Source organism: Haliotis rubra, unplaced genomic scaffold (assembly GCF_003918875.1).
Source record: "Haliotis rubra isolate DU_JTF1 unplaced genomic scaffold, ASM391887v1 Scf79, whole genome shotgun sequence".
Classification (NCBI taxonomy): Eukaryota; Metazoa; Mollusca; class Gastropoda; order Lepetellida; family Haliotidae; genus Haliotis; species Haliotis rubra.
In genome coordinates, this window is record NW_025767512.1 from 1621880 (window position 1) to 1645993 (window position 24114).

A 24114-nucleotide genomic window follows, 5' to 3' on the forward strand; every position below is an offset into this window, starting at 1 on the left:
AACTGAAATGTCGTTGAGTATCAATGATGCCAGCACTGGTTTGAGATCATCCTCATGAATCAGGGGTGTTTTTTACTAGTCCACAAAAGAGCTGACACATTTTACATCACTACAACAGTGTATTCTTGCTCTAGACATTATTCTATTTATAAAAGAGCATCATGAATGCTGCTTACATGACCACAAAGCCAAAAGTGTTCACTAGTGTTGGGAATTGGTTGAAATCTCACAATTGATGATTGCTTCATTACCAACGAACAATCATCGAAAAAATTAGTTAGCGTCATTTTTCAGATTTTCCTATCCAGGTTGTTACTGCAGAAAAGTATAACATGATGCAACTTGTTACTTTAAAGTGATGACTAATATATCATGAACATAAACTTCCTGGAGTCTTAGAGAAATATTCAGTCATGACTTTTCAGTTAGTGAAGTGAGTTTTCTAAGAAATAAACATGTTTCCAGGCCCTGACAACTTCTAAGATATGTTCCATTGTCAAGTATTTCAAAGACTAAAACAGTAGTTCCAAAATCGTTTATGTTCGATTATGAGTAAATGTGATCGATTGCTTGGTTGTTTGGTCACTGCGACCAATCATTGATTATTTCAATTAATCGGACCACCACTAGTGTTCACACCATTGTCTAGCTTTAAGTCAAGTGTAATGGATAAGTGAAACACTGTGATCACAAAGCCATTTTCTTGACTGGAACAGGTAATCATTATTTTGAAATCTGTCTCCCAGTAAGTAATGACAAATGCCAGCAGTTGGCAACCATTGAGAATGCCAAGATTTGTAGTGTCTATTGGATTTTTAGATGCAGTGAAATATGCAAAAGCAGAATCCAATATCCCTCAACTGGAAAAAGTATGTAGCCGTGACGATGAATGGTCTAGCTGCAGCTGTGCACAAGGATATTGAATTCAGCAATACATTATACAACGGCCTTCACGCATCTACATATATATCATTTTTTTAAATGCCATGTTTCCGTGCAAAATGATCATTTTGATTTTTAAATTGAAATTGAAATGGTTATTTTTCTAAACAAACACTTCCCTGTTATACAAGCTTACCTCACAAAACTTACTGAATTGTATAAATGTACAATGATCGTAACATCTGATGAAGCTAAGATTGTATTGTGGCATGTATTATTTTGTAAAGAGTGTACCAAGTAGAGCATTGTCATTATTTACAAGCTTGAATACACTGTTCCACTATACTGTTACAATAACGGTTGTGTCACAATCTGGTTGAAAAACATTAAATGGAACAAGATAATATTCATCTTTCTTTGCTCATCCCCAGATTTGAACAATGGAGTCAGTTACTGGTATGATTGTATGTCTGTATGAACAATTTCTACATAAAGTGGTTGATGTTTCCTACAGTATGCTGATGGGTTCAGCTATTTCTAGCATACAGTAGACAGTAGCACCTCATTTTCACAATAAAGGAGAGACTGAAATTATCACAAAAGCCCCGCTGCAGAAAGCAATCTTAGTGTAACGCCTGTTGTAAAGCTATATTCAAATATGGAAGTTGTGTTCACGCTATTATGGCTTTGTGCAGCGGGCCCACGGTAATATGCTGTTAAAATTTAAATACAGCCCATTACTGAATTCGCCATAATAAGTGCCGCGTTCCTTAACCACCCCCAAGAAACATACAGATCAAAGTGTAATTTTTATCATCCTCCCCGTGTCCAGCTGAAAAGATGGTCCCTATTTTCGTGTGTATATTACAAATTTGTTTATCAGATCCTAGGAACAGTATACTGCCAAGTGACTAAAATAAAAAAAGATTTCAGTTTTGTTTTTATTCCGTTCCACTGAATCTGTGAAAACAAATGTTGAAATACACATGTTTTAATATGCACACCCCTTTGTCCTCTTAGTGAACTGAAGGGGCTCTTATTACAACGAATTGAAACAGCAGCAGGTGACTAGATCAAACCGACAGAAAATATGGCCACACAAAAAATCAGCACATGTATTACAAGTCAAAAGTGTTTGCATTCCAGATTTCTAAATAAAAAGCTACTTCTGAAGGTATGCAGACCTACCAGCAGTGTAGGGGAGTTCGGAGCGGTGCAGGTTATTCCTTAATGAATTGGTTATTTCACCACCTCACTCAGGTGAACCCTCCCTCATTGTACACATTGTTGTACACATTGTATATTGTACTCATCCCACGCCCTACACACATATTTGATGATAGGTCCCTTGAGGGAATTTATCAATATCATGAATCTAAACAATGAAATACTCTGAAATTAGAACCACTGAGTGACTTGTACGTTTGGGCCAACCTTTTGACAAACATAAATATACATTGCACTTAAGCCCACTGGTCCACACTTATGGAGATTTGGCTTCAGATTTCATTCCACAGGATTTCTTGACTCTGCAATAAAAGAACAATTCAGAACTATAACAATTCATAAAACAGATCTGTGATCCAATGGGCCTGTTACAACATCTCAAAGTACAATAATTCAATAATTAACTCCAATAATTATGTACTAGTATTTAATAGTCCAAACTCAGAGAACAATAACTTTGTTACCAATAACTCAAAATCCAAGAATCACATTACTCATTTTCCAAGTAAACAACTCATAGTCCAGTACTTTTGTTAATGAACCCCATAGTCTTGTAATGCACAAAATCTATTACACATAAACTCAGTTAAAAATTATGTTAACATATACCATAGTCAAATAATTCTCTTACAATTCAAGTCATAGTTTCGTCATTTTTTTGCAAATACAGGTCAATGATCCTGTTCCTCAATATTTCTGTCAAAATTTCTACTGGTTCAATGTCACATTAACACATAGTCCAATAATTCTGTTATCATAATGCATCGTCTAATACACAGTCCAATATTTCTAAATTGAGACACCCTTATCCTACAGGTCCTTTGTACACAGCTTTTACTGGCTCAACTGAGTACAACACAGTCAATAACAAGCCCCCAACCATGGCGTGAATACATGGATGGGTGTGTTACATGTAATGCCGTTTGCAACAATAATTCCATTATAACACAGCCTGGTGCACAATACATAAAATGCAGTATTGTAACCATCTGTGCAACAGGTGCACTGCAGTAGTTTACCTATGAGAGAGCAAGCTGTCCGAGGGGATGAACATGATGAGCTGTGGTCACATGATGGAGATGGTGGTTGTACGTAACCCAGTGAGGGTGGGGATGAGGGTGGATGACATGGGGGTTGTAGTAGGCTGTGGAGATTGTCGGTACAGCGTACTCCACAATTGGCGTCACTACCGCCGTGGCTGTCATAGCCTGGTTGGCTTCATCTCGTTGATGATATCTGAATAATAAATACATGATGAGAAAAAATAAAACTAAGTGGTGTACAAGGAGAGGATGCTGCTCTTGTATGTTCTACAGATGCATAATTTTGTAGAGGACATGATCAGGTTTACAAAAACACATCACATCTAGCATGTACCTTCCAATAAAATAATGTTTTTCTTATACTGAAGGAAACATACTTACTTTTAGTACATTCTGACAATTGAAATACAAATAAAATGCCAGAAATGTTCGTAAAGCTTGAAGGGATGCAGTTCTCAGGTGTTCACCTCCTTGGTCAAACCCACAATTTAATACATAATCAGAGAGAATCTGTGATTCAAACCCATAATTATATTGTTGTGCCGTATCTAAGGGACACAACTCTGCACAGCAAGTTGCTGCAATTCAGATCCCATACCCTTCAGCCACAGATGAAACTTGTTCATCAAAACATTGTTAGACTAATACCCAGCAACAAACACTGCTCAGCTGAGAACTAAAACCGCACAATTATGAACTACCACACGAAATGTAGCACAGCTGAAATGACATCTGACATTGCACAAACACACAAAAAACACAAGAAACCTGATATGTCAGATCTATTTTTGTTCCAAGCTACAAATCTCCCTAAAGAAATCTCGAGCTATTGTTCTGTGTAGATATAATGTACCTCAACATCAGCTGCATGCACGGCAGGAGCTCCTCCAGGTAGTAGTCTGTCAGCAGCATCATGTGTTTGGGCCACGTTGACGTCAGATGAAGACATATCCGCGATGCTGCTATACATGCAGCTGCGGTCAGGGACGGAGGATAGTCACGGAATGTGTGATCTGAAACACCAGCCACATCATATGACAACACTGGATCTAATGATGCACTATCTTCAACCAAGTTACCAACCACCCAATGCACCATAGGTGCCTCTTTCCACAGAGAGCTGGGTGATCTTAGCTCTAAGGTGATTGTAACTCCCATACCTTAACATAGACTTGCAACTGGTGTAGTGCTAAGGTTGCTTTGTACAACAGCACACAGGGGGCGAATTCTTACCAGTGTCACAATGGGTACTTGTTAACTCATTTAGGTTCTAAGCCTGTAAGGCAGGAGTATGATACAGGGGAGATAACCTGCTGTTGGGAGAGTTATCCCCCTTTGTCTTTTAATTTTCAATATTCAAACTGTCTTGCTTCTCTGTGTCCGTGCAAAAAGTAAATGCCTATTCTAATACAGATCTAAAGATGAAATTTTTCCTTTTTGAAGATATAATTACTGTACATAAATTACACAATTTAAGAAAGCTTTATTGTGATGAAAGAAAAGACACTTTGCATTTTATAATGCAAGTATGACTTAATTCAGCTACCCCAGATATTGTCAAAAATCTTTCTTTTTTTCGATAAGTATATGTCTCAACATCTGAGACATAGAATGTGACACAGCATCACACACTTGAAAACTACACACCAGATTAAAGTATGGTGCATTGGACCCATTCGAATTTGACAATGAACTATAGCATCATGCAGCTTTCTTGAAAATGATATCTGACCAATAAGGCATTTATCATAATATTGCTTTGCAGCCATAATGTTTACATGGCCCCAGATTCTAGGAACACAGCATTATTTTACTTTCTTCTACATTAGAATCAGGGCTTGATCTAAAGAAATCAAACCTACTTGCACCCGGTGCAACCTCAGGTAATAACATTGTTGTTCCAATCAAAAACAGGTTACACCTGCTGCTTGATACCAAGTTACAAGTAACACCTGAGTTTTAGTATTGATGACTTAGAACATCATTATGACAAAAATATTCTGTCTGATTTAACTTCATAAACTTTCACGACATGAACATGACAGTCAATCAATCAAGCAATCACTGTCAATGTGGTCAGTCACTACTCCAGGCCAGTTCTTCATTCTGTTTTCCAGTTGGAGTCTGGATTCTTTCAACAACTAATACATAAACATGATTTTGCATTTGGCAGTTTCAGGTTTCACCATGCAAGTCCTATGTGCTTCAATCAAGCCCTGAGAGGTATTACAAAATGACATCTCTAAAACCTAATTTCCAGCTTGATTCAGCATACCTTGTAAAGAGATCTCAGAGAAATATTTAGCATGTTTCTCCAGGTAAGGCAGCACTACAGACTTGGACACAATGGGCACACCATTATGTAGGTCCCCCTCATCAGCAGCTATTGTCAGGAAGTAAGGGAGGAAGTGGGCGGTGGTTGGAGCACTGATTCGCCAGTTGTGGAACCTCAGCACACTCAGTTCCATGGCCAGGAAGTCTGGCAGTAGGTATCCGTCATAGCCAAGGCTGACACCAACAGTCTTTGGGAGGAGGGAATTTAGCACAGAGGGACGGGGGAGTTTGTCAATGTGTTCTTCAAATTTACCTGAAAAATAAAACAAATATTGCTTTAAAATGAGCCCTGCCACAACTGTGTATATTGCAAATGGGATAGCTTGTTAAATCAACTTCTTTTCCTGTTGGATACATTTTGAATTGAGAAATAAGGATTAATATTTCTTAATTTTGAACCCTGTACTGAGGCAGTATTTCAGGAATAAGCACTGGTTCAAAAATTAGCACAATCTTGCTATTTCAACATGGTCACCCCAGGTTTACATGATATGCAAGGAATAATCCAATTCCTCCCCAGGGCTATTTGCACTACATTTTGCCATATGCCGAGGGGATAAAAGCTGGAGAGCATTATTAGGCTGTAAATGTGGTACCGTAAATACTGTGTGTATTTCAGCCTGATTTGCAAATTGACTACAAATTCTTCCCATCGACTTGTTTCCAGATTAAAAACAGCAACTTACAACAAGAAAAAACGAGTGAGTGAGCAAGTATGTGGTTTTATGCTGCTTTTAGCAATATTCAAGCAATATCACAACAGGGGACACCAGCAATGGGCTTCACATATGTGGGGAAGCAAACCCAGGTCTTCAGCGTAACGAGTGAATGCTTTAACCACAAGACTACCCCACTGCCCCTATCCAGCAGAGAAAGATGTAACTCTGCATTTTCATTAACCACATGGTCACCTACTCCATGGGAACTTGGGATTCAAAACTACAATTAGCAGATCGTGAGGCAAACAAGGGGAAGCATTGGACATTGATCTGCAGAATTGGACCACATGAAGTTACTATGGTAAGTGAGCGAGTTCACAATATTCCAGCTATATGGCGGCAGTCTGTAAATAATCGAGCCTGGACCACACAATCCAGTGATCAACAGCATGAGCATCGATCTACGCAACTGGGATATCAGGATGTATCAACCAAGTCCGTGAGACTGACCACCCGATCCTGTTACTTGCCTCTTACGATAAGCATGGCTTGCTGAAGATCAATTCTAACCCGGATCTTCACGGGTCTACTATGGTAAGAGCAAATCTATGTGTTATACACACTTACAAGCCACACGGAGACAGGTCATGGCAAGAAGGTAGAGTTTGTATCTGTCGGTATCAACCGAGTCCATGTAGAAATCGAGGAGGAAGACGGCAAGATGGAGGGTGAGGCTGGAAAGCTGGAGCTGCTCCACCACCAGAGACAACCAGTCCACCAGGTACGTGCGAGCTGACAGCTGGAAGCCTTGACCGTGGAACATCGGCAGCTCCTGCTCCTTCTGCTTCAACGTGGCGTAGATGTCGGCAGCGATCAGGTTCCTCCACCACTCTATGTCCATCATGGCTGCCTGTAGTGGGTGTGGTCCAGTCCGGGGAGATGCGAGGCATGGGATGGGTGATAGTCGACCAGGCACTTCACTGCTGGGTCACCTTAGATTATCTGGAAGAAGAACAGGAGGAGTGTCATTATGTGTTTGATACTGAACTGAAAGTAATGCATCAAAGTAACAATCAACCACAAGAACCCCATCAGGATTGTGGTCAAGACTTGCATTTCATCCCTGTTTGTTCATCCCAATACAAAAGTCTGGACCACAAAAACCAGTGGTTGATAGTAGGAGCATGCTTTCCCTCTTTCTGCTACAGAAAGTGGTGGAAACAAGACATGTGTTATTTGAAATGTTTTAAACAATGCTGTTATTCTTATTACATTTTAATTTCAGAATGAATAACCTCTATCAGTTTCTGATTTACTTAACATCCACAAGCACTGTAACATTATATTCAATGCAGTGATGTAAAACAAAGTGAGCGGTGGCATAGCCTAGTGGTTACGCCGAAGACCCGGGTTCGAATCCACACATGGGTACAATGTGTGAAGCCCATTTCTGGTGTCCCCCGCCGTGATGTTGCTGGAATATTGCGAAAAACGGCGTAAAACCAAACTCAGTCAGTCAGTCAGTAAAACAAAGTAGTAAATCTTCACTTGGCCCTTTCTACAGTAAAATACAAGTGAGTGAGGAAGGTTTCACACCGCTCTCAGCAATATTCCAGCAATATCACAGTGGGGAATATCAGAAATGGGCTTCACTCATTGTACCCATGTGGGAAAATCAAAACCTGGGTCTTCAGCGTGACGAGCGAACGCTTTAACCACTAGGCTACCCCACCGCCCCTGTAAAACACAAGTCACCTTCTCAAAACTACATAAGTTGTAACTGGGACAAATGGAAATGAAAATCTCGAATTTTGTTACTTACAATTTCAGCAGTTTTGTTGCAAGATAATTAGAATTTATATTCCTACATTAAAACATATTTACTTTGAAAAAGTCGAAGCTTTTGTTTAAAAAATCATCCATAAAGAAGACATAGAGTTCCGCTCGTAACCCCTGCCTGAAATGTATTCTATTTATTAGGATTATTTTGAGGGTTTAGGTTTTGGTTTAGGTGGGGTTTTTTTTAAAATAAAACATCTATTCTTAGGCATAGAATGATAAAAAAAACCACAGGGTTACGCACAGATATCTTTCTAAGAACACATCTGTTTTGAAATATTTAATCTCTATCACAAGACAAAAGCAATAATATTTTAAATAGAACAAAGGTAACTTCTAGGGACTGAATGCAAATGAAAAATCCTTTTTCATACATCCTAAAACAAGCCTAACTAATATTTTCTAAAAACAAACATTTTGACAGGTAGGCATGGAAAGTAAACATGACAACTTCCCTATCAATACAAAGTATGTTTATCAGATTAAAATGTTACAAATCTAAAAATCAACAAAAGCCTACATTTCTATAGCAGGGCACCCATCCCACATAAAATCCACACAAATGTCAGGTCAAGCCTATTATGCTGACAAGACTGCTCTCTGCAACTGACCTGCTGATAATGTCAACTGTCAACCCAAGCATGCAATGTACATTGGGACATGCCATTGTCACACATGGGAAGTGGGACGGTCCAATGCCTACACCCCTATCACCTCAGCATGCTCCCTGCCATGCATGGAACACTGAGATCTTCCCATGATGGAGGGATAATACTTTGTGTCAACTCATACTGAGGCCATTAGCCCCACACCTCAGTTGAATAGGTTAAGAATAAGGAGCAAGCTCTTCTTAATGAGAACCATTGTGTGTGTCTTTACCAAAAAAATTCTCATGACAGATTAAATAAGCTGCACACTTTAAAACCTATTTTCAGTGAAATATAAAAATATTATGCATTTTCTCAGGTAAATTACATATATATTCTTTTTAGGTACAACTTTTCAAATAAAAGTTCTGTGAACATTATATAAAATTTGTATAAACATTTAATGTCACAAGTTCCTTGAAAAATCAAAATGAACTAAATTAACACAAATATCAGCAAATATATTTCAGATGGATAAAAAAATGTTTTTTTATTCCATTTCAAGTTTCAGATGAAATACATGACATCAATGGTGTTTTGTAAGGTTATAACAAATATATAGACACATAAGATATCATTAAAGTTTCTGTAGAGGGCATATAAAATTAGAGGAATATGGTTGAATAGTGTGATTGTAGTAGGTGGGGTCTGGAAATATATCAGCTGATATTATAAGTAGAGTTCAATGCTTAGTATGTAATAACGTATATACCACTTCCTTATAAAGGAATCTAAGCTATCGTTTTTCCTAGCTATATATTTTTCAGTTGTACATATATCTTTTAATAACTTAAGAAATCCCTCAAGGGAAAGTCATGTTGTTTCATACTTGAAACATAAATGAATCTTTTGGCAAGAAGTATAATATGATTGAGTATTTTATTGTTTGAGCACACTCCAAACATGATAGTGAATTTTGTAAATGTAACATTACACTGGAGGTGGATATTTAGAAATTGTTCTACATTTTGCCAAACGTTTTTAACTAAATCACAGTAAAACAATACATGCAATATGTCTTCTGAGGTATTTTTACAAAAAGTACATGTAGTATTATCAACTAACTTCATCCTCAATAGTTCTTTCTTTGTATAGATTATTCTGTAAATAAATCTGTACTGAAAATCTAACTGCTTACAATCATTTGTACATTTCCTGTAATATCTGAATACATCACTCCACATTATATCCTGCTGAAAGACAGTATTCCAATACTCTAGTACCTTAGGGGTATTGTTGTTCTTAATCAATTTATCATAGAATATCCTTGAAGGTTTCTCTTATTTTGTACCTCTGTTTTACATCTTCAAAACTGAGAAATCCATTTTCATTACAAATATCTCTGACATAATGTACACCACAATTACACCAATTTCTTATCAAGATTCAAAGAAATGATTTAACCAAAGTGGCTGAGCAATCAACAGCATTAGAACCTAGAAAGTACAGATGACTTAGGGTGGATAAAACAATTAAACCAAATTAATAATGCTTAAGTAGTAACAATTGACATTAGATAAATGAAAATCTTCAAAATATATTACATATTCATTGCATAAAAATAATGGTGAGGTGCTCCACATTTGGCTGTCAAATAAATGATTAAATATGGCATGACCTTCGTAAACATGGATGGGTCTGAGAGAAGAGTACTCATTAAAGTTTGATACACAGACTGACAATGTTAACAGTTTGTAGTTATGGCACTTTTACAAGCACCTTGCAGTTGCCATTAAATATGCAAACTGTGTAATATTGTTTATAGCGTTAAATACAGGAAACGTGTATCAGTTATTCTAATTATAGCTATTACCTCTAATGTCATCTACATAATCTGGGTTTCTTCCAAACAATTATTTTACTTTCTAACACAAGAAAAATACTATGGATGGCATTCAAAGGAGATTAATTGTTAATATCTATTGATTGTTGATAAATACTAAAGAAATAACTTTCAGCCAAAATAATTAAAAAAAACATCTGAAAGTAATCAACTAATTCACATCACTGGTAGGTGGTGACATATCTTGGTTTACTAACAAAACCCCACCCTTAACAAAATATATAGGCAGACCATGAATAAAGATTGCAATATTACAGCTGTTAATAGCTATTGTTTCGTTGAATAACAAGTAAAAGAAATGTGTGGACTTACTAATATTCTAATAATGCTTCATTCGATAAAGTTGTAGTAGGTTGATTAGTAAACCCAAAATTGGATTTTTACAAATCATATTACAAACATGTTTTAGCAAACTTGCGGCAAATAAACAGCCCAATTTTCATCCAAAGCAAATTCACAAATGTATCAAAGTATTAACCTTGAAGTAAGTATGCAAATATTATGACACTTGATTGAGATACACAATTAACAAACATGTCCAAAAAGATTGTACAGGGATATGTTACTAGCAGCTTACTGTACCTTGTTTTTCTTTGAATCCTAAAACTAATTCCCTTGAAGTCACATGTGTAATTTCCAGCCAACTTTATCACTTTAAATATTTACCATTACTCTGTTACAGGCCAAAAGCTCAGAGGTAACATAATATGCCTTCACAGGGGGATTAGCACTGAGCCCCTTGACACCCTTCACTGGCAGCCTTGGGGGTCTGGTGTGTCCCCCTCACTTAGACTCAGATCATTGTCTGATCCATTAATTACATTTCATCTCTGCTGTCACTCTGTGATGTTATCACAACATTCTAACCTTCACACTGATGTTTATTGCTCCCAACTTGTCATACATTTCACATCTTGCACCTTGCGAAATGGACATTTCAGTTGTGTGCTTGTCAGATGATTTGGAGACAAGGACCCTTTCAATATGTCTAGTATTTCCTTGTTTTTGTTCTTTGGGTTAAATTTAACACATGTTCAGTCCAATATTTGTTTGGGGCTTAATAAATATATTTTGGTACCTGAAGAAATTTACGAAAATCCATATTTTACATTTAAAGAAAAGAAATGTAATTTAAACAATTTTCTTGTAATTATATTGTCTTCTAAATGAAAGGACAGGTCCTTGTATCATTTTGTTTGAGAAGTTCACCCTTGATTATGCAACACCACAAAATAAGACACAAGAAAAACTTACTTATTTAAAAATTCCTCATTTTTAAATACTTTAGCAATTTTCTCATGCTTTTTGTCCTTTGGTACTATTAGCAACATAGAAAAATCTTTTCACATGAAAGAGGCTATTATTCACGAAAATCCCTTCCGTATTTTGATTATCTTCAATTTGTAATAATCCTAGATTATCAGGTTGTTGTTTTTTCAAATGTATTTCGAAGAAAGCATATCGTACACTGTACTGTGATTAAAAAACTACTCTCTTATTTATACAAACCCTGCTCCTTGCAACATAAGTTTAAAATAACTTCTAAGCTCATTGTCAGGGATTTATCGAGTATCCAGACATGTAATTTTTTCCATTATTATCCATTATTCTTAAATCAGAGGTATTTTAACATTATATTATTTGTGAGACATATCTATAACATGAAACCTAACCTTAAAACCATGTAATACTGGTTACCTTACAAAGTTATAAACTTACATGAATTTGGAAATTTATAATCATGGGAATCTTTCAATGACATTGCTTAAAACTTGGGCCAAAACACCTGCCTCAGGGCAGGTATAGATCACCTCTGAACGTGCATTGTGAAACACAGAAGATCAATTAGTTTCCACTGAACCACCTGATGCACCAGGCAGGGATTTAATTGGGGTCATAAACAGTTCCCAGGCATTCCAAGCAAACTCGAAAAACAAATAATTTTTTCACAAAGCTGAGATTTTCTATTTCTCTTCAGCTTGGAATCATTAAATATTGCAATCAATGGTGTAAATTTTTTTAACCCTCTTTATTAATCTTACTGCCAGAGATATACAAGTCAATTCTACAAAGCGGTATAGCTGAAATATTGCAGAGTGCAAACAGTAAGATCAGTTTTCACTACAATCAGAGGCCTTATAAATGTATATTATAAGGTTTCTGCTGTTATAACATACACTAAGGAGAGTTTAAATTTGGGAGGAATGAAACTGACACTGGGTGACTCGCTATATATGTCACCCTCAAACTGGCCAATTTCATGCCATGAATGGGTGGCTGGCTGGATAAACACAGGAGGTTTATCCAGGATTCTAATAAAACTTCACCTTGCTCGCTGTTTGGCAATTATACTGTATTTGTTCAAAGAATTTTGTACAATGTTCTAGTTTTCTTAATCCAGGCGTATTTTAGAATGGTACTGCATTCAATTCAATGCAAAAATATAAAATAGAAGAAATAATATAACTAAATGTTAAAATCTTTGATTTTTTTCATGAAATAATGGATACCTCTACAAAAACAAAACATCAGTTGTCAGCAAACTGTGAAGTGTATAATTACACTTCATACCTAATGACATGTGCTGCTTACATGAGGTTGAATATCATTCTTGGAGCAGGTCTAGATATATCCCGAACACATACACTTACATACACAAATACCATATCCTGACACAACCCTAACCATGCCATGTTGACACATACATTAGATATTTTCTCTCAGCTTCATCACCCCAAGATGAAAAGAGAATGTCAAGTGACAAGCGCGGACTGATTAGCCAGCCTGTATAATTACATAACCTTCATCTGATGACTGATTACTGCAGGAGAATTGCCATGTACACATGGTGGTCAAACTCCACAGCCTTGTACATCAATCAGTCATAGGTCACGCTCCACTAGCCTAACACTGGCAATACATGCCCAACAGCTGGGTAAGGACTTATGTGTACAACACAATAAAACAATTCCATTGCCCAGGGCAGAGTGTAAGGGAGATGGGGGGAGGGAAGTGGTGTTGTACCAGGACACTGGGGTGCCTCTATGGGGTGAGGAAGGGGACAGAGGATGTTTAATGTCACTTTATGGTGCTCTTGTACCTCTGTGAAAGGTATTAATTACATGAACATGGCGATAAACTCAGAATTGGGTCAAATGTGACATGACTCGTTGACAAAATATGTGTCTGTTTCTGAATATTGTAGCTATATTTCAAGCTGGATTATTTTTTCATGAGTACATATTCGCTTCACAATAATGATGCCTGCATTAATTTATCCACAATAATGCTATCATCCACAACAAATAAATAAATCTGCCAGATCATTTAGACACCACTGTTGCCCTGATAAATTCCATGTTTTTCTTGATTTGTTTGATAGGCATTCCTGAGGCTGATGGATGACAAGGTTGTCACTATGTAAGAATAACAAGTTCATTTTTAGAAATGTTTTGGTATGTGTTTTAACTGCATTTTTAGTGGTAAAAGGATCTACACCAAATCTTGCTTTACGTTGATAAACATAAATTATGTCTATGTTGCACACTCATATTGCGTAAAATAAAATAAGATGCATAAAAAATACATTTTGAAAATTGATTCATATTGCAAGTATTCAACAAGATCTTGAAGAAAGTAATTACTAAAAAGGCACTTCAACCTAAAAGAATATTGATTTATTGACAGCAGTGCTTTGGAATTGATAAAATCCCAAAACAAACATCACCACATGTTGACATGTCAAGAAGTTCTCCAATCTGTTCTGTTTTTCCTGATATAATGCTTACTACATTGGATTATTTTGGTTAAAATCTCCTGGCTATCAAGTGACACCAAATAAATTATGTAAGCTTCTGTTAGTAAAGCTTATGACCTCTGAAAAGGAATGCATACAGTAACTAAAACTGTTATAGACATGTTTTGAGATGGTGTTATTGTAACATGTTTCCAAACAGGGTCACAGGGTTTGACAAACACTATAGTAATATGTAAACCATTAAATACACAATGCCATTGTTTACCTACTTACAGTGAAATATACAATTTTTCTTTCAGCTAATTCCCCACAAATGTACTTTAGGTAGTGCTTTGAAATTAAGTCTGAAATTCTTCCTTTTCATTGCCAATGGTTGCCAACATTAGATTTGCACGGCCTAAGTTGGTTCCAATACTGTAGTGTAGAATCCAGGGCTCCAGATAATTATTCAACATCAGGAGTACCTACTCTTTATTTTTGCAGTTTAGGAGTACTAGAAAACTTCACAGTACGTTTCGAGTACTGAATGGAATTTAATGCAGTATCAGTAATCTTGTGTTTCGTTTCATATATGCACCACAACATTGCTACTCTTGTGTAAATGGAGCAATAAACAATAAAATAATACGATTTCAGATAAATACATCTGTAAATGATTCTGAGACCATACACCACTGGTGTGGTGCGTATCCGCTACGTTTTCTAAATTATTTCCCACCATATCATGCATATTTTTTAGCTGTACATACGCCGATACAGCCCTTATCTGGAGCCCTGGAATCAAATGTCAAGGATCTTCCTTTATTTTGAACATGTAAAATCATGGAAGTCCCAAAGAAATGTGCCAAATTCGTGAAAATGTCATTTGTCTTTTGCAAAATCACTAACGTAACTATGTTATACTTTGATTTGGATGAAAAACTGGCACTGATATTTGATGCAGTAGTAGTATTTACTAACACATAGCAGCTGGAGATGTTCATGTTACATGTCTATCATGTTTCCACTGAAATATTCATGGTTGCTCTCACAGTGTTTTCACAAAGCGACTCACTTCTGATAGAGGACTCAACATATCAGTCCAGTTCTCTCAAGTTTAACATCCATTTCTAACATATCCCAATTTCATGGACAGCTCAAGATATCTTTTTAAAGCACTGCATCACAATTAAACCAAGCATATTTCCAACTTACCTACATATGACAGTAACACCACATGTCAAAAGAAAATAGAACTCAGGCACACCACAACAACAGAGGAACTTGAAAGAGTATCCACAGATCCCTCAGCCAAGTCACTTCAAGCACTGAGGTTTAACATGAAGCAAAAGTGATATCCCACAGACCACATCCGGACTTCAGTTCCAGTCAGTGTGGTCAGTTGAATAGGTGAAGATGAATGGCTTGACCCCACTGGCCAATCACTCACAGCTACCAGCCTAATGTAACAGCTTGGTTGGCAGAACAGCTTAAGAAGTCAGGCCAATTAACAAAGCTGGATTACTCCCTTATCTGGCCAGCCATAATTACCTGTGCAGGGGCTTTTGTCAAGCAGGATGGCATAGACACAAGCCTGGGTGACAAATCATTGATAAATTTGGAAGCTCTCAAGTGATAGCAATCCTCTCTAGGATGAAAAGAGTGTTGAGACAGGAGCTCTTCCATTGTAGTGGTTGTGTACAATGCAATATGTCACCGTAACCTTAAGCTGGTGACACTGTTATCTTAATTGTATACAACAACACATTTTGATAATTTGAACTAAATGGATTTAAGTTGGATTTATGTATAAATTCCTTAAGTTCATACCAAATATATAATCTGTTATGCAAACTAAAGATTCTAAAAATAAAAAAAATGCTCAATGCTTAGCTTGTTGAGAAGGAAGTTGGGTGTAGAATACATTTCCGTAACATATACTTAACGTTTTGTTTGTTGTTATATGCTGTGCTCAGCAATACATCAGCTCTTTGGCAAATATTTAATGCATCTATGCTATTGTTAGGAATTTTGTTAAAATCTTATAATTGATGACTGGTTCATTATAACCGATAAATCATCGAAAAAAAATGGTTAGCATCATTTTTCAGATTTTCCTATTCATGTTGTTATTGAAGATAAGTATAACATAATGCAACTTGCTACTTTAAAGTGATGACTAATATATCATGAACATAAACTTCCTGGAGTCTTCAAGAAATATTCAGTCATGACATTTCAGTTATAGTCCATTTGACTCAAAAGCGGACCGATGAATTGCAATCTAACTTGAAAACTACTATAGATATAATACTCTATGAAACACTGATCATAATCAAAACATCAGACCAACTCTGTGATTTTTTTGCAGAATTTACGTCCTAAATATAAAAAAGTTGTTTAACAAACTATCATTAAAATTTTGACACAGTTCACTATTTGTTACGAGGGAGGACTGCAAAGAGAGAAACAGCCAGGTGTATGCGAAGCACATGCACAAGTGCCGACAAAGTAATTGAATCATTTATCTGTGCTGTGCTGTCTCCATCCTTTCTCGCAAACACTACTGGTTATAACCTGGATACCATTTTGAATGGAAACAAAGAATTTACTCCTCATGTAAACCAGAAAATAGTTGAATCAGTCCATGATTTTATCAAGATACAATGCTTCAAATTTTCTCAGGAAAATAATCAAATTAACTCAATAAAACCTTCTCATGACTGATTTATATTTGTGCAAAGGCTTGTTAGACACACAAAACTGTAACTCTCTAATTATGACTACTAAGAGCAATGTGGTATTTGTATTTGTCATGTGTATATATTTATAAATATTATATTTATGCAATAGTCAATATCAATTACATCACATCCTCCATTCATTTTGTATTATATGTTGCATGGGAGCGGTGTTAACATAAGCAGTAATGCTTGTTCACCAATCCCTATTCATTTTCATGAATAAAAATATGTTCAAACCAATAATAGGATGTATTTAGACCTGCCTTGTGGCCAACATCTGGACCCGAAACTTCAGCAAGTGTCAGTAAATATTCCCAATTTGGAATGAAATCCCAGTTCATGTCACCTAGTTATGCTATGTCTGTGTACAGGTGCCTTGAATTTCACTGAACAAATTTAAAACAAATTTCAAATAGCCCGCACAGGTCTCTCTTTTTTTAAAATATACTAGTCTTAAAAAAATATGATCAGACTATCTCCTTTATGATAGAGCATATAATGAATAATCCACTTTCCAAATACATGCAATTCATAACCTCACAAGTTTAAAAAACAGTGCAGAACTTAGCTGCAAAATGAACATAATTTGAATTGCTATCTTTGTTGCAACAGATATGAATCAAATAATCAGTGTTGAAATGTACAGAAACTTGTAATGATTTCTTAATATTTTCCACTGGGATAATTTGATCACAAATTTTCAAAAACTTCACATATATGAAAGCTTTATCAATTTCAGTTCAGAAAATATGTATCTTCTGATGTATTCAAATTTAAGACTATTTTGATCCATATTGATATCACCAGATAGTTAATGAAAATATATATGTATATAATCAATGTTAATGAAAATATATATGTATATAATCAATGTTAATGAAAATATATATGTATATAATCAATGTTAATGAAAATATATATGTATATAATCAATGTTAATGAAAATATATATGTATATATAGTCAATGTTAATGAAAATATGTATGTATATAATCAATGTTAATGAAAATATATATGTATATAATCAATGGCTTTGTGTTGGAGTGGCATTAACATAAGCCTTTACGTTTTTTGCCAATCTTGTCATTATTTATACGAATAAAATTTGTTATAAACCAAATATTCATATTAAAATCTGATTGATTATTATATATAGAACGCTGTAGCTAACAGTATATAATCAAGTAAGTTGTGTCTATTGTGACAAGTGCAGTATTTTGCTCAGCAGCTTGGCCTAATGATTGTCTTAAGAAGCTGTTTTTGGAACTGTAGAAAGTATTTTGCTGTTAAAAACAAAAAAAATGAATGTTTTTAACTACAGAAACATGTCTGTGTTCTAGGGATGCACAATATGGTGTATGGAACATCTGGAGAGAATATTGGAAATAAATTGATGATGATTTGGAGATTTAACCTGCACTTTACGACAAATTAAATACTTCACACAGGAATAAATTATGCACTGCAGTATACACATATAAATGGGCATGAGTTTACGAACAGAAATCAGGTTACATTTGTTGTCTACTAACAATACAGGGATAGAAATAAAAAAAATTCTATGTGTGCCTTAGGGCACCAGACAAATATTTTAGATGTGCCTTTCAGAAATCAAGTGTGCCCACATGTTTTAGAATAAATAACTGTAGCAATGATGATGATCATTTGAAATTTATTGTTAGTAAACAACAAATGTAACCTGTTTTCTGTTATCACTGATATGTCTTCTGTTTAAGACGGCTTTCTTAAGCTTCATTTGTTCTGCTTTCCCAACACCTTTAATAGCTAAGACATTTGTGACAGGTTCCCTTGTTCAATATTTCTAACATACACAATTTCCTCTTCAATAACTGAACTATCAGTACTCTCATCACTCTAAATGGAAAAACAAACAGATTTCTTTACACCATCCATCATAATTCCAATGATTTCCTGGGCGATAAAGTCAATAAATGTTTTTGTTTGTTTGTCATTTGAGTAAGTCTGTTGTTTTGGGGATTAAATGACTAAAGGTGAGTTATGTCTCTAAAAATTAGGTGTGCCATAAAGGCACCGAGAACATTTTTTATCCGCGCCATTTCAATATTTACCGTGCCATGGCACGCTAATATATGGGGTATTTCAAACCCTGCAATACATTTCAAATGATCATCTTCCTTGCTACATGTGGGCACACTTGATTTCTGAAAGGCACATTTAAAATATTTGCCTGGTGCCCTAAGGCACACTTAGAAAAAAAAGTATTTCTATCCCTGATGTCAGCTTGATGTGACATAAAACGTTATGTAAGGCAGACATCAGACACTAATTTGTAAGGCAGACATCAGACACTAATTTGATGAAACCCTTGAGTACTGGTATCAGGGATGCAACTTGGCACTAGCCCAAGCTAGTTTGTGTAATGTTACAGATGTCCTAAGGGCTGGTAGAATTTCAGGATTTATCAGGGTTTGGTTGTTTGTTATCTCTATTCTTGCCACTAACAACTGCACCATACACTGTGCATCTGATTTAACCCCAAATCTAAAGAACAGAATACACATTCAGCAGAATGCATACATTAACATTGAAAATAATGGCAGACTTTGTTTGCATGTGACAATTCAAACTATTTGTTTGATCATCATTCTAACAGTTGGTGAGTCAAAAATAAAGCACACAACTTGATGGATAACAACTTCCTGCTTGTTGCACAGAAGGACATTTCAGTGTAGATTCTATTACATGCTGTTGGCAATGGTAATCCGATGTGTGTCACATTATGTAGATATAATACTTCTCAATACTTGGTTCTAGTCACTTTCGGGGCAGTGGTGTAGCCTAATGGTTAAAGCGTTGGCTCGTCACGCCAAAGACCCGGGTTCGAATCCCCACATGGGTACAATGTGTGAAGCCCATTTCTGGTGTCCCCTGCCGTGATGTTGCTGGAATATTGCTAGAAGCGGCATAAAACCAAACTCAGTCAGTCAGTCAGTCTAGTCACTTTCAACTTGAAAACGGTGTAAGGATCTACACCGAAAGGTCTCTCTGTGACCAAACAAGAAGTTGTTATCCATGAAGTTGTATGCTTGAATATTGACAATTCAAACGGTGTACAAAAACTGAATCATTTTCACAAACCTTTACATGTATATCAAATGAAAGCACAAAATAAAAAAATGATATTGATTTGATTCTTTACTGAAACGCATTGATAAGATCAAAGTGACACAAATTATGCTTGGTAGTGAATGGTCAATTAAGCTCATTCCACAGCATGCAACCTTGACTGAGTTAACATAAAGCAGTCTCTATGATGTGTCCTGTACAGAATAATAGTCAGGTTTATCCTCTGCAGCTTATGAGACATGCAGCTGCTGGCTTAAGCAGTAAACATCACAGTTGGAGGCTCAGCTACTTACAAGGACATAATGACCCATGAAAACAGTGACCCACCCACATTATCAAAATTAGCTCATGGCAAGTAATAACATAAGGGCTCTTTTACCTGTTTATTACACATGGTTTGCAAAAAAGAATCAGTGGTTTAACTTAAAATTAGGGCTGGGACGATACACTATGTCACGATATGATACAAAATCACGATATTTTACCTGCGATACGATATGTATAACGATACATACACCTTGAAAGAATGACACAGTATCAAGATTTAAAATGATTTATTTCAAGGTATTTGTGTTTAACAATAACACTATTGTAATAAACCAACAAGTAACTCCATCATACTTGCATATTTTCCTCTAAATATCAGGGGTTAATAAATCCCATCGCCCGATGCCCGGGCATTTCGGGCAATCAAATAATGGAATCTTACTTGTCCGTGGGCTACTAAAAAATTTCCACTTATGGTTTCAAACTGCAAATGAACTTGGATTTAATTTCATATCTGCTCAAAATGTAGCTATTAAATTTCGCAATGATAATAAAGTAGAGTTATATTTCTTTGCTATTTATCACTTTTCAACAAATAGTCCAGTAAACATTAACATCAAATACCATGTTGATATATTCTTTCATAATTACATCATCATGATTATGTCATAAAATCAGGGCAAGTGGAAAATTAGTCAGGACAAGTTACTTTCTTAAAGTCACTTGCCCTGTGGAAAGAAGCTTTTTAAAATAATTTTGAACCCCTGAAATATGTACTGTAACATGTTTAAGATAATACTGTTTTGAAAAAAAGTTGTGCATCGTTTTGTATCGATACACAAGTCCACGATACAATAGCTGTATCAAACTTAAACGTATCGTGATGCATCGATGCATCGGTGAATCGTTCCAGCCCTACTTAAAATACAATTTACTTACCATGCTTTTCTTTAAAACAATGCTTAACAGTACCGATGGTTTGAAGACATACAGAGAAAAAATGTAAAGGGAAAGCCTGAAAAATCACTCATTTTATGCTCTCCTGCACAAGTGACTCAAGTACAACTGCATAGCAATGAGATGTATACAAGCTGTTCTAACTTAGCTCTAGTATTAAACATCACAGTTGGAGACTCAGCTGCTTACAAGAACATACTGACCCATGAAAACAGTGAGCCACCCACATAAGGCCTAAAAATAGTTGTGGTTCTGATGACAACGGACCCTTGAATTCTGGTGTCGACCCTATCTTTTTTAAGCGGTATGAATAAAATAAGCTTTCAGATACCATTGTTTTTCCTGGCACCAACGGACGTCGGTCATTCTGATAGAGAAAGTCGACATGATGGACAAAAGCTTGATAAATGTGTTATTAGTTTGTGCTTTTCTTCTAAACAAAAATCCTACCTACCTCCCCTATATTTTAAAGAGGTGTAATTGGAACCACAACAATTTTTTTTATTTGGTCTTATCAAGATGAGCTCATAGCAAGTAATAACAACAAGGACTTGTTAAATGCTCTACCACCTGTTTATTATCAGTGCATTGGCAACACATGGTTTGTAAAACAGGATCAGTGGTCAAACCAAAAATACAAATTTACTTAACATGTTTTTCTTTAAAACAATGCTTAAGAGGACAGGTGGTTTGAAGACATAAACAGAAAAAAATAAAGAAAGATGCTTAGGAAATGACAAGTCATTTGCCTACTTTGATCTATATTCATTGTTTAGTCAACATACTAGTTAACAAGACAAAAACATGGAATGTTGTTTAAAAAGTTAGATAAATGGACTTCTTGCCCATCAAGGGAAAGCATGCATAATCAGTCATTTTATGCTCTCCTGCACAAGTGACTTGACAATTTTCCTGGAGTACAACAGTATGGCTATGAGATTTATACAAGTTGTTCTAACTTAGCTCAACTATTAGCATCAATTTCAGTGGATACGGTTTACTATCTAGTTTACTACACTGAAGATAATTCTGCTACACCTGGTTTCCGTTAGACTGCTGTAGTTAATTGCAAATGTACAAACAGGAAACCCCAGAAATATTTCCATTTCTAACTTAGTCATCATAAGTCAGTCATTGCCTTCAGTCAGCAGACCAACGGCTTGTGGTGTTTAAAGTGACTGATGACAAAGTGTTGATGAACAACATTATATGAACACAAAACAAACAGCATTGTAACTGTTGGCCAAATACGTTTTGTAGCTTGTATTGAATGACTGAATCAGAACAGGAACCCTTAATGTTTGTTTTTTGGGTGAAATTGTGAGGTATTCATTTAATAAGGTTTAATATTTCAAAATGGATTATTAAGACATTAGACATTCTGCGTAAGAATGCAATGAACATGATGAAGTTTGAAGAAAATCCAAACTTTGTTAAAAACTAAAGTCGTAGAACTGAAACAAAATCATAAGTGTGCAGAAAACGGAAAGAACTGTTTTTAAAAATAAATAAAGCAGTGGCACATATTAACCTATGTATACCTACTTCTTGAAAATTGACATAGTGAAGACAATTTTCTTCCATAATCGATTTACAAACGTCGCGCCAGTGAAAAGTTTTCTGACTTCATGACGTAATGCGCCACCTATGAACAACGGAAGTTACACATGAGAGTTATCGGTCCTTTTTAAGGTGTCCAAAATAGAGACTTGGGTTCATGTGTAAAGAGCATAGAAAAAGATTCGAATTGAATATGCAGGCCGTCAAATGTAAATTCTGACAATGTGTTCATAGGCGGTATGTTTCGTCAATTATTGAATTAAAGAATACATGAACATAGCTATATAACATAAAAATCCCCGTTTCTCATAATCTACGCTAATTATTCTTTTACTTCAAGGAAGTGTTCATGCAATATGAATCGGGTGTGATATTAGTCTTCGATAAGTATGTACGTGTATTTATACTCATTACAGAAGAAATGATGATATAAACTGAACAGATTTCACTATTTATATCAGGAATAATCTACAGCAGTCTTTGGTCTCCCTGTTTATATATACCCACATTTCATGAATATTTCAGTTTAATACAGAAACTCAAGAAACACTTGTATTCATTCTGAAAAGAAAGACTTCAAAAACGTTCTAATAATCCAAGCACAATCCAAGACACTCGCATTACTCATGTTACTATAAACATAATTATGTTAAATTGTGAGCTCTATTTGAAATATATTGGTTAGCCCTTTTCCGGTGTTTTATGAAAATCTGGAATGATAAGTTTGTGAGATTAATAAATGACCTGAGTGTTTTGAAGAGCAAACGTTTCTGTGGAAGACACAGTGTCCCCCCTGATCCGCCAACGCAAAAACAATCTTCAATGTGGTCTTAAGTCATTTTCAAATCCGCCAATGAATCACTTGTGGGCCGTGTCAATATTTATATATAGGGTGAACAATGTTGCTAGGTGACCGAAACACAAAGATGCGTTAACCAACACATACAGGTCACAGGATATCCAACACAGAGAGAGAGAGAGAGGGAGAGAGTAAGAGAGAGATTAACGCTTTGTCCCTGAATATATATATAATTTTGATGGTAACAAATAACCCATTAAAAAGGAGCCCCGGTGAGTTGGGAGTTTGAACATGATGACATCTAGACTTGCTTTATTTAGGGCTTTGCTGGGAGGGCGAGGAAGTATGGAAAATAATGTGGTCCAGGGACTGTGAGACAGACTAACGGTCACAAACAGTCCTCATTTTTAACCTTTTACTTCAATTTCAAATCCATGAACGCAACGACTGGGAGCCAAAGAACACGGTG

General features: G+C 35.9%; 1 protein-coding gene across 2 annotated transcripts; it reads right to left on the reverse strand.

Moving 5' to 3' along the window:
* Positions 1-738: 738 nt before the first annotated feature.
* On the reverse strand, positions 739-22921 carry LOC124261127 (cyclin-J-like). 2 transcript variants are annotated; one of them, XM_046695453.1, is made up of 6 exons: positions 22832-22921; positions 6773-7147; positions 5428-5739; positions 4006-4165; positions 3129-3345; positions 739-2411 (listed from the first exon to the last, which is right to left on the reverse strand). In XM_046695453.1, the coding sequence occupies exons 2-5, from the start codon at positions 7047-7049 to the stop codon at positions 3129-3131; spliced, it is 966 nt and encodes a 321-aa protein (XP_046551409.1). In that variant the 5' UTR covers positions 7050-7147; positions 22832-22921; the 3' UTR covers positions 739-2411. The 2 variants fall into 2 exon arrangements, with proteins under 2 accessions (XP_046551409.1, XP_046551410.1); XM_046695454.1 differs by lacking the exon at positions 22832-22921 and adding an exon at positions 8505-8592.
* Positions 22922-24114: the final 1193 nt, after the last annotated feature.

Bases quoted from the DNA above. Each gene is read 5' to 3' on its own strand.
- LOC124261127 (XM_046695453.1), bottom strand. From the start codon at position 7,049: ATGATGGACATAGAGTGGTGGAGGAACCTGATCGCTGCCGACATCTAC. The intron at 5,740-6,772 runs GTAAGTGTGTAT...TTTATTTTTCAG, and splicing joins GACCTGTCTCCGTGTGGCTT to GTAAATTTGAAGAACACATT. The intron at 3,346-4,005 runs GTACATTATATC...TTTATTATTCAG, and splicing joins TGCATGCAGCTGATGTTGAG to ATATCATCAACGAGATGAAG.